This window comes from Chrysemys picta, chromosome 1, assembly GCF_011386835.1.
Source record: "Chrysemys picta bellii isolate R12L10 chromosome 1, ASM1138683v2, whole genome shotgun sequence".
Classification (NCBI taxonomy): Eukaryota; Metazoa; Chordata; order Testudines; family Emydidae; genus Chrysemys; species Chrysemys picta.
In genome coordinates, this window is record NC_088791.1 from 233,359,658 (window position 1) to 233,371,841 (window position 12,184).

The following is a 12,184-nucleotide window of genomic DNA, read 5'->3' on the forward strand; positions in this document are numbered from 1 at the left end:
TTTCTGAGCGGGAAAGAATGGGCTATATAGTCCTGTGAGTAGTGTTTTCTTTATGTAGCATATTGAGGAAGCGACTTGAATAAAACTTAAACAATGAAAGTCAAGTGCAGTTGGCCTGTTTTCAGTTTTTTAGCTGAGTTGACAGGATTTTTTTTTTTTTTTTTCAGTACCAAGTTTGGACTTCATTTTTCTACAAGAGGATTAGAAGCTGATATTGGGGAAACAAATGTTTTGTTTGTAAGCAACACCTATATATGTGTAGTAGAACTTAATCTTCTGAAATACAGGCTTCCTGTGTTATGAAGAAACTCACAGAATGACTGAAGATATTCTAAACTTTAGATGCCATTATGCATAATATATAAATTTAAGGGGGTGAAATTGCAAATACTTACAATCCAGAATGATCTAAACATTTAAGTGAAATCTGCATAAAGAGATTGGTAGACTAGAAGTCTTGACCTATAAACAAATAGAAGATAAATATCAGTTTTGCAACCCATGATATGTGGGTGCCCAACGCCACTGTTTCCTCAAACTGATGTCCTACCTACATTCTTTTTCAGAAGATTAAGGTCCTTCTTTGAAATAACTAAACTGTTTTTCTTTTTTTGGGGCTGTCAAGCGATTAAAAAATTAATAGTGATTAATCGCATGATTAAACAATAATAGAATACAATTTATTTAAATATTTTTGGATTTTTTTTACATTTTTCAAATATATTTCAATTACAACACAGAATACAACATGTACAGTGCTCACTTTATATTCTTTTTGATTACAAATATTTGCACTGTAAAAAAAATGAATTTTTTAATTCACCTAGTACAAGTACGTTAGTGCAATATCTTTGTCATGGGAGTTGAACTTAATGTACAATTATGTACCAAGAAAAAACTGCACTCAAAAACAAAACAATGTAAAACTTTAGAGCCGACAAGTCCACTCAGTCCTACTACTTGTTCAGCCAGTCACTCAAGCAAGTTTGTTTACATTTGCAGGAGATAATGCTGCCCGCTTTTTGTTTACAGTGTTGCCTGAAAGTAAGAACAGGTGTTTCCATGGCACTGTTTTCTAGCCGGCATCGCAAGATATTTGTGTCAGATGCACTAAAGATTCATATGTCCATTCAGGCTTCAACCACCATTCTAGAGGACACTCGTCCATGCCAATGATGGGTTCAGCTCGATGACGAGCCAAAGCGGTGTGGACTGATGCATGTTCATATTCATTTTCTGAGTCAGATGCCACAAGGGGAAGGTTGATTTTCTTTTTTGGTGGTTCAGGTTCTGTAGTTTCTTGCATCAGAGTGTTAATCTTATAACTCTTCTGAAAGCATCTCTCTCTCCCCCCCCCCCCCACCTTCCCCACCTCCTCCTTCTCAGATTTTGGAAGGCATTTCAGATAATTAGACCTTGGGTTGAATGCTGTAGCTATCTTTAGTGAGATTTCTACCTTCTTTGGTAGCTTCTTTGAGGTTTGTGAAATTTGCAGTGGAAGTGTTCTTAAAATGAACATCATGTGCTGGGTCATCATTTGAGGGTAAAATAGAGCAGGAGACTTGCAATTCTCCTCCAAGGAATTCAGTCACAAATTTAATATACACATTTGTTTTTAACGAGCATCATCAGCATGGAAGCATGTCCTCAGGAATGGTGGCCAAAGCACGAAGGGGCATATGAATGTTTAGCGTATCTGGCTTTTAGCCAGCATTGCAAGGTATTTACATAAGTGCCATGCAAATTTCTGTTCTCACTTTCAGGTGACATTGAGCATTATCTCCTGTAAAGGTAAACAAACTTGTTTGTCTTCACAATTGGCTGAAGAAGAAGTAGGACTGAGTGGACTTGTAGGCTCTAAAGTTTTACATTGTTTGTTTTTGAGTGCAGTTATGTAACAAAAATCTACATTTGTAAGTTGCACTTTCATGATAGAGATTACACTACAGTACTTGTATGAAGTCATTTGAAAAATCCTATTTCGTTCATCCTTTTTAACAGTGCAAATATTTGTAATAAAAATATGAAGTGAGCACTGTATACTTTGTATTCTGTGTTGTTGTAATTGAAATCCATATATTTGAAAATGTAGAAGAATATCCAAAAATATTTAATACATTTCAATTAGTACACCTCTACCCCGATATAACGCTCCTCGGGAGCCAAAAAAATCTTACTGCGTTATAGGTGAAACCGCGTTATATCGAACTTGCTTTGATCTGCCAGAGTGCACAGCCCCGCCCCCTCAGAGCGCTGCTTTACTGCGTTATATCCAAATTCATGTTATATAGGGTTGTGTTATATCAGGGTAGAGGTGTACTGTATTTAATAGTGTGATTAATTGCGATTAATTTTTGTCTTTATATATAAAAGACTGCAAAAATCACAAGACAAAGTTTTATGTCTTGTGTTAAGTTACCTGAGTGCTTCAGTGAGGGATGTCTGCTTCAACCAGCCCTACCCACCTGATGCTGCAGAGCAGCAGGGAGAGACAGGCCCCACACCGGGGAGCCCGAGGCGGGTGGTCACTGGCCTGAAGCGGCAGCAACTGAGGACTCCTCTCCACTCCCAGCAGCTGCCTGCCGGTGATGGGGGCAGAGAGGAGCCCTCAGCTGGCTGCTGACCAAAAGGAGCAAGCAGTGGGCTTGGGGGGAGAGGTCAGGAGGTGGAGGGGAGCCGGCAGGTGGGGCTGGGGGCAGAGAGAAGACCTTCCCTCTTATCCCATGGCAGCTTACCATGGTTGATGTATTGAGGTCAACGGAGTGCAAATGTACATAAGAATGGCATACTGGGTCAGACCAAATGTCCATCTAGCCCAGTATCCTGTCTTCTGACTGTGGCCACTGCCAGATGCCCCAGAGGGAATGAACAGAACTGGTACTCATCAAGTGATCCATTCCCTGTCGCCCATTCCCAGCTTCTGACAAACAGAGGCTAGGGACACCATCCCTGCCCATGCTGGCTAATAGCCATTGATGGACCTATTCTGAAGGAACTTATCTAGTTCTTTTTTTGAACCCTGTTATAGTCTTGACCTTCGCAACATCCTCTGTCAGAGTTCCACAGGTTGATTGTGCGTTGTGTGAAAAAATACTTCCTTTTGTTTGTTTGTTTTAAACCTACTGCCTATTAATTTCATTTGTTCTTGTTATGAGAAGGAATAAATAACACTTCCTTATTTACTTTCTCCACATGAGTCATGATTTTATAGACCTCAATCAGCTCTTTTCGAAGCTGAAAAGTCCCAGTCTTATTAATCCCTCCTCATACGGAAGCTCTTCCATATCCCTAATAATTTTTGTTGCCCTTTTTCTGAACCTTTTCCAATTCCAATATAGGTTTTTAAAATTTAATTATATTCTGGTCACTATTACCAAGCGGCCCAGATATTCACCTCTTGGACCAGATCCTATGCTCCACTTAGGACTAAATCAAGAATTGCCTCTCCTCTTTTGGATTCCAGGACTAGCTGCTGCAAGAAGCAGTCATTTAAGGTGACAAGAAACTGTATCTCCGCATCCCATCCTGAGGTGACATGTACCTAGTTGTCATAAACATACAGCTAAAGGTAGCATAAAATCCCTCCGTTACCTGTAAAAGGTTAAGAAGCTCAAATAACCTGGTTGGCGCCTGACCAAAAGGACCAATGAGGGGAGAAGATGCTTTCAAATCTGTGGGGGAAGGTTTTTGTTTGGTCTCTCTTTGTTGTTCTCTCCGTGTCAGTGAGGAAACAGGGCAGGGAAAATACATCTCCTAAAGCCATACCTGAACTAAGCATCTAGGATTACAAATTGTAAGTAATATGAAGGAAATGCGTTAGATTGTCTGTCTTTTATTTTAGCTTGTGAATTTTCCCTGTGCTAAGAGGGAGGTTTATTCCTGTTTTTTTGTAACTTTAAAGTTTTGCCTAGAGGGGAATCCTCTGTTATAAATCTTATGACCCTGTAAAATTACCTTTCATCCTGATTTTACAGAGGTGCTTCTTTTACTTTTTTCTTTATTATAAAGTTTTGTTTTTAAGAATCTGCTTGGGTTTTTAGTCTCACTTTGGTTACCTATTCGGTTACCTCAAGCCTCCCTAGGAAAGGGGTGAAGAGGATTGGGGGGGATGTTTTGGGGAAGCAGGAACTCCAAGTGGTCCTTTTCCTGAATCTTTGTCTAACTCACTTGGTGGTGGCAGCATACCGTCCAGGGGCAAGGAAGAATTTGTGCCTTGTGGAAGTTTTTAACCTAAACTGGTGGAATATAAGATATGGGGGGTCTTTCATGCGGGTCCCCACATCTGTACCCCAGAGTTCAGAGTGGGGAGGGAACCCTGACACCAGTCAATATGGAGGTAGTTGAAATCCCTGATTGAGTTTATTTTTATAGTCTCTCTAATCTTCCTGATCATTTCAGTCACTATCACCATCCTGGTCGTGTGGTCAGTAATATATCCCTACTGCTATATTCTTATTTTTCAAGCATGGAATTACTATCCATAGAGATTCTATGATACAGTTTGGTTCATTTTAAGATTTTTACTTCATTTTATTCTATGCTTTCTTTCACATATAGTGCCACTCCCCCACCAGCACAACCTGTTCTGTCCTTCCGATATATTTTGTACACTGGTATTACTGTGTCCCATGGATTATCCTCATTCCACCAAGTTTCTGCGATGCCTGTTGATGTAGACCTTGTGTTACCCAACAACCCTCTAGCAGCAGTCCCACAATGTTCCTCCCTCCTCTTTAACGCTGTTCCATAAATTTTATTAAGGTTTTAATGTATTTACTTTTCACTTGCACAAAATTGTTTTGAAGGTTTTTTTTTTAACTCAATAAAACAGTATTGTTTGGAAAATAATTCATGTTTATTAGTTCCCAACATATACTGCAGAATGCTTGGCAATAGTGAAAGCAACCGCTTATTTGTTGTTGAACACTGACACAACTCATAGGATCAGTCACAAAGTGTAATAATCCTAAATCTACAGCAAGCACCATAAAATGAATAGGTGCATTGTCCGTGTTATATTCATTGGAGCTTGGTACACATTTTACAATTCCTAACAGGCCCCCAAACTTCAGGGCCAAGTAGAGCACAGTCCACTACAATGCTGTGTATTATGGTTCACTGTCAGAGTGCTCTCTCAAAGCCCCCCCGTGCTGTATAGCTCTGCATTGATGTCTTCTGATAACCCTTATATTTGGCTGTTTAAACTCAGCAGACAACTGCTCCACCTTTCATCTTGGTGGCTACTTTTTCCCCTTTGCTTCACAGATATGCAGGACACAACTGGCTGCTACAACCATTGGAATAGTTTCTCACTGAGATCCAGTCTTGTTAGTTAAATTCACCAGTGCTCTTTTATCTACCAAAAGCACATTCAGCTGTCGTTTTGCACCTGCTGAGTTGGTAGTTGACTCCTTGGTGCTCTTGAAGTGGCTGGTGTATGTTTTGATGAGCCAGGAGAGTAAGGGATGGGCTCGGTCCCTCAGGATCACAACTGGCATTTCAACTTCAGTAATGGTAATCTACTGGTCAGGAAAAAAACATCCCTGCTTGCAGCTTTCTGAAGAGTCCTGTGTTCTTAAAGATGCGGAAGTCTTGCGCCTTCCTTTACCAGCCCACAATCATGTTGGGGAAGCATCCCTGATGATCCACCAGCACTTGAATAACTATAGAAAAATAGCCCTTTCTGTTGATGGACTCAGTGGCAAGTTGGCCTGGTGCCAAAATTGGGATGTGTCTACTGTCTATCGCCTCACTGCAGTTTGGGAACCCTATCTCTGCAGAGCCATCCACTATATCCTGCATGTTGCCAAGAGTTGTAGTCCTGCATAGCAGGTGATGATTGATAGATTAATGGCCCTGCACGCTTGCATCACAGTGGCCCCCACAGTGAATTTTCCAATTCCAAAATTATTTCCTGCTGACTGGTAGCAATCCAGCACTGCAAGTTTCCACAGTGCGATTGCCATTTGCTTCTCCACTCTTAGTGCAGCTCTCATTCTGGTGTCCCTACACTGGAAAGCTGTGGTGAGCTTGGCACACAGATCCAGGAATGTGGCCTTATCCATCCAAAGGTTCTGCAGCCACTGTTCGTCGTCCCAGGCCCATGTTACAATGCAATCCCATCAGTCAGTGCTCATTTCTCAGGCCCAGAAGCGGCACTCCACCATTTGCAGCTGCTCTTTGAATGCCAACAACTTTGAGTTGTTCCTCGTTATGTGCCACAGCAATCTGCCCACCAGCAAATTGTCACTTTTTTTCCTGCGGCTCTTCTTGCAGCCCTGCCAATATTGGAGGATGATATGCCCTGTGCTTGCAACACTCACGACGATGGTTTAGAATTGTGCGGGCTCCATGCTTCTGTCAGAGATGGTGAACAGTAACAAGCCCGGCATTGGTTGGTGGGATTTTCAACATAGGTCTGAAAATTATGGGATAGAGAAGGTTGCATGGTGGGAACTTGAGCTCCCAGTCACTCCTGTGTGACTCATTCCTGCCCACTGTGCGTTGCCAAAATTTCCCAAAAGCCAGTGCTCTGGACAGTAGTGATACCTAGGATACATCAATGGGATACCTACCCATGGTGCACTCCTGAGGAGTATGTGAAGTGGCAATAGAAGGAGCCAAGTATGCATGGGAACAAGCGATCTGCTAACTGCGGTGATATTAGTCCGTTGTAACTTGCATCGGCAAAACTTTGTAGTGTAGACATGCCCTGGTTAGGGCTTATGCTGAGGCCAGTACTAAACTGAGTCTTGCTTAGCTAGTACAAAGCTTGAGAATTCCCTTGAATGTGTTTTGCTGTTGACAACTGTGGATTCTGCTCTTTCATGCTTCGGTGCTCACAATTCTACCGGGCAGGGAGGAGGTCAGGTGGAGAGGAACAAAACTATCAAATGTAAGAAGTATTGCCCTCTTTTCAGTATTGTAGATGTGCCAGATGATTGCTACCTTTTTTCCCACTACAGGTTGGGTGTTGACACAGACATCTTCAAATTAACTGTTAGGGATATTTTGACTTAAATAATCTTCAGTGCTTTTCCAGTATAAAATTCTTAGCTATAACCTCATGTTAAAGTATTCTCTTCCTATAATTCTTCAGAATCATATTGCCTAGTTGATAAGTTTTGTTTGATGTTCTAGTTGGTTAAAGTGTAATGCTAGAATTTATTTGAAGTCAATATTCTAATGCATTTTGAAGCTTTTCCTTCAAGTAGGTTGATCCTGAAGAGAGCAGACCTAGCGGGGTGGTTGAGAGCAAATTCTGTAATGCTGTTAGAAGTCATCTGAAAGTTATTTGTGTGGTGTGCAAACCTTGTATTTGCTTTAAGATTTCAAGACTCTATCTCTAGGACAACTAAATTATCAGTGTGTGTTGTGATATTCTTTCTTATTTTTGCTTTGAGGAAAGTACTGACCATGATTTCAAAAGCTTTGTTTGAGATGGTGCGGGCAAGTCTGGGGAATGCTGTACATAACTTACTTTCTAAAATTATTTTTAACAGCTTGCTTTTACACGAGATGGACTCTGTGGCTTGTGGAATGAAATGGTGAAAGATGGTGAAATTGTATACACTGGAACAGAATTAGCACAAAGTGGTGAACTACCTCTAAGAAAAGGTAAGATTTTTTTCCCCCATGCTTTTTTTAAATTTCATCCTGATGTGACCTAAGCACTGATTTTGTAATATTACAAACCCTCAGTTCTTAATCAAATGTAACTAATTTTCCTTTATACTGTTAGTGCTCTTGAATAAATAGGAGGGAGCTACTTACTAGGATTTATAGGCTACTGCTTCCTCCAATCTGTTCCATTGCTTTTTTTGGCCTTTTAGGAATGCGGCTGTTCTCTGTTGGCCTCAGAGGAGACCTTAATTTTCAGAAATGATGACTTATTATATTATAGTGTTTTAAAAAAACCTCATCCTCAGGGTGCAGGGCAGACGCAATGTGTGCGGGGTTACTCCTCCTTCGCCCTCGCCCCGGCGCAGGGCAGAGGCTGGCTGCTGTTGAGACTTGCCACCAACTTCTCCTCTCCTCACACAAGTCTGGGCTCGACAAAACCACCATGGAGCTTCTCCTGGGCAGGCAGGGCATATGCCAGCGGGGCGCCAGACTCCCTCGCCATGCTGCAGATTGGATGGTGCTTACACCTGCTCTCGGCAGCATCCACAGTGCCTCTCCCCCACGCACCTCCCCTATCTCTAGCCTTCAGTGCCCAGTATCTGCCCCCTCCCCTGCACACAGCTGGCTCCTGCCCCCTCCACCAGTGCACTTTCGTGCTGTAAAGGATTACATATTGCTCATGTTTGTCAATACATGTACTTTTTGTATTAAAATAATTCATATCTGAAACTTCTGGAATATACAGCTTTGAAAATTTTTGAAATCACTCTGTTTTCATTGCTGGAAAACACTGCCCATATCTATAATGTCTGGTTTCACTTCCTGCACCAGCGGTTCAAGTTCCTCCATTTTGTTAAGGGAATAATGTCTGCTTATTATTTAAAGAAGTTATCCAGACACTTGAGTTTAAACACATTGGATTAGATAAAACAATAAAACAAGTTTATTAGCTACAAAGATTTTAAGTGAGTATGAGTGAAGAGGCATTAAAGTCAGAAATGGTTACAAGAAAAATAAAGATAAAATGTTTACCAGTGTCGTCTTAAGAAACTATCTTAGTTGCAAAGCAAACTTTCTCACCACATGCTCTAGCAGATTACTGACCAAATTATCAGGTCAGGACTCCTCCCTTAGAATCCAATGGCTATTTCCTTTTGTCTTCTCAGGTGCGGAGAATGATGTGGGCAGTGGGAGAGAGGGATGTCTTGGGGTGTTTGCTACTGCTTTTTATAGTTTGTCTTCCTCTTGAAAACATTTCCAGCTGGGAGGAAGGCAACAAGCAGTCATTGTGAAAGGAAACTCCATGTTGTTTATTTGCTAAAAAGTAGTTTTTTTTTTTTTTTTGCCCCTGCCCCCTTTCTTGCCAAAGAATGGCCACTTAGCAGGTAATGGTCCATCACCCTTATTTTACATCTGGCTGAGGCATCTACTTGCCCTTTGTCTCTGAGGAACTAGTTTGGCCACTCTCCAGACTTATCTGGAAAACCTACTATTAGTCATGATCTCTGTTTATGTTCATAACTTTACATGTAATGCTGCTATGTGCATTTTGCAATGATATTGATCAGCAAGTTGAGTTTTTAAATGAAAGGCATACCTTGTACAAACATTATTACAATAATGTGTAGGGTGTGAACGCGGGTATATTCTGTCACAATTGTAATATCCTATTATTTCTTAGACTTTCATGTCTCATGAAAAATTTATTGGATAACAAGAAATCCGGGTCAATGTATGCAGATTTTTCTGTAGCATGCGAGATAATTAGCTTTATGCTTTTTTGTCCTGTCTTTGGTACATAACGTGGGTTGCCTCTTTTCTCCATAACTTCTTGAAAGTCTGAATATAGTGTTTTTTGAAAGTAGGCTGACGACATTGCATCACCAACCGAAGGGTCAAATCCAGATGTAATCATTGCTGTGGGTGGTTCCAGAAAGGCTGTCAGATCTCAAAAATCCTTTACACAATAACTTGCTGTGGGGTGTCGATCCTTCTACTACTATTCAGACCAAGTGCATTTGATGCTGCAGTATTCTACAGGTTGGCCCAGTAGCTGGCCCAGCTGTCTGCATTGGAAAGAGATCTTGTTGATGTGTGAGGCCCCCCCTACTCTTCTCTTGTTCACCTGACCTAGCTGTGTTAACTGTGTTCAGTGGCTCCGATGCGCTTGGATACTCAGATGGCAGTAGACAGTTGCATTGTTAGCCTGGATGGTGGGAAGCCACCTGCTTTCCTATTTGATAGCTCAACTTCTTAGAGGCTATGAAGCAAAGCTTATTCAACAGGTTCTATAGTTAGTCTACTCTTTAGTAGGATAGTAAGTTTAACTGTTCTAGTTTAAAAAAAAAAAAAAATTTTTTTTTCCCCCTTGTTTTCCTTGTTTGGGGTTTCTTTCTCTATTCCCAGTACCAAGATATGCCCCAGTCACCAGGTTTCAAGCTGTGTTTCTTGCTCCAGATCTATGACAGTGAGCATGCCACACAATAGCTGCCTGAAGTGCTTGGGAGAAGCACACATGAAGGACCAGTGCCAGATTTGCGGGGAGTTCAGGCCTAGGACAAAGGTGGATAGGGAGACTAGGCTGAAATTCTCATTATGGAGGCGGCACTCAAGCTACCATTGGAGCCATTCTGGTCTGACTCGGTGCTAAGTGCTGCAGTTTTAGTGAGAAGTGCCCCTCTAGCTTTAGTGGAATCCTGGCACTGTTCTCCCTCACCCATACCAAGGAAGAAATATTAAGCTGCAGAGAGGCACTGTTCAGGGGATGGTCTCCATCCTCTAAGTCTGGTAAGATGGTCGAGAAGGAGTACAGTGTACCTGAAACCTATGGACTACTGCTCCTAACCAGTGCCTAAGTCAGCACAGTCTGCTCCAGCGCCACAGGGGTCACTGAGCCTGGTGCCTGAAGCTGCACTGTCAACTTCTTCAGCAAAGCAACAAGACACCATCTCAGTGCCAGCTACCTGGAGGTGTTTGCAGTGGCAAGAAACCTGCTCTGCCTCTTGGTGCCAGTGTCGTCTTCCTGAAAGAAGTCCAATACCTTGGCACTGGTACCATTTCTGCCAGCGATTCAACTTCCAGTACTGCAGTTGCCTGCTTCCTGGACAGATGGCTACCATGTACCATCCAAGGGGAAGCCTGCTATAATGGCATCATTCTGCCTTTTACCAGGCTTCTGGCACCGGTACTGGATCAGCCCCACCATGGTCAGAGGAAGGGGAATCCTCATCATCGGTCTTAGAGATAAGATCTTATGTAGCAGGACCTGCCAGTCTCTGCACAGATTCTCTATTTTCACCTACCACCATGAGGATGGAACCTGCCATGGGAATTTGGCCAGGATAGTGGGCCCTGCCCTATAACAGGGACCATTTTGGAATTCGTGGAGTTTTCCCTCAGCTTCCAGATCTTCCCCACACTGTGAATACTTTAGATTTAGCCCTTCTAGATGAGGGCACCATTTACTCATGGGCTCTGCACCCCTTCTCCTTTTAAAATTTATTAGTTGTTGTTAGAGAGTGGCTGCAGACTTAGGTGTACAGGTCAAAGAGGTCAGGGAGTCCTCATAGTGCCTGGCTGACATTTTACCATCAGTGGGTCCTTCCAGGGTCACTATGCCAATTAATGAGTCGATACTAGAGCTGATGAAGGCTTTATGGTAGACTACATCCTCTTTGCCTTCTACCTCTGAAAGGGCAGAAAGAAAGTACTATGTACCCTTCCAAGGGGTTGAGTAACTTTATACTCACACACCTAGTTAATTTTTTTGATTCCTTTTTCACTCTGAAGTAATTACATGAACATAACATTTTGAAAGACTTTGGTAGTAGATATATTACTCTAATTTCAAATGGTGTATGGGCAACTTAGGGCTTGTCTCCATTTACCATGGATCGATTTAGCAGGTCTAATGAAGACCACCTAAATTGATTGCAGATTGCTCTCCCCTCGACTCCAGTAGTCCACCGGAACAGAAACGTAAGGTAAGTCGACGCGAGAGTTTCTCCCATTGACCCAGCATGATGTAGACACTGCTATAAGTTGACCTAAGATACGTCAACTCTAGCTACGTTACTCACTTAGCTGGAGTTGTGTAACTTAGGTCGACTTAGCCCCGTAGTGTAGACCTGCCCTTAAGAAGGAAGAACATCAAGGCTTTTCAGGAAACCAATAAGAGTTACAGAACAGTCTAGAAGCTTAAAGGGGAAGGAGAATGGGTATTGTTACCAGTAATTGGAGAGCAGTATATGATGCTAGTGAGCCAAATCAACTGTCTATAGATGTTGGAGAAGGGTTTGCATGGAGTTGTGTGTCATCTAGAAGATGGTCAGGATATCTGAAATGGCTCTGTATAAAGCTGGGTACCTTTTTTTCTATCTTGTGCTGAATTTGCAAGATGGTGGTTTCTCATTTTAACTGTATTACATGTAAAACCTGCTGATCAGTATTGCAGATAATGAGTGTTTAGTGACTACCAAACATCAGTTTGTGAATTTATCTATGTCAACATAACTAGAAAAAGTGGGAGGGAATAAGTGATGAAAGCAGAATTATTCTGAAG

General features: G+C 41.9%; 1 protein-coding gene across 3 annotated transcripts in view; it reads left to right on the forward strand.

Moving 5' to 3' along the window:
- Positions 1–12,184, forward strand: part of HERC2 (HECT and RLD domain containing E3 ubiquitin protein ligase 2) — a 209,120-nt gene that overhangs the window by 18,134 nt on the left and 178,802 nt on the right. For all 3 annotated transcript variants that reach the window (XM_065591123.1, XM_065591131.1, XM_065591128.1), the window contains exon 3: positions 7,503–7,617. In XM_065591123.1, the coding sequence (XP_065447195.1) occupies positions 7,503–7,617 (115 nt within the window). The remainder of the gene's footprint in view (positions 1–7,502; positions 7,618–12,184) is intronic.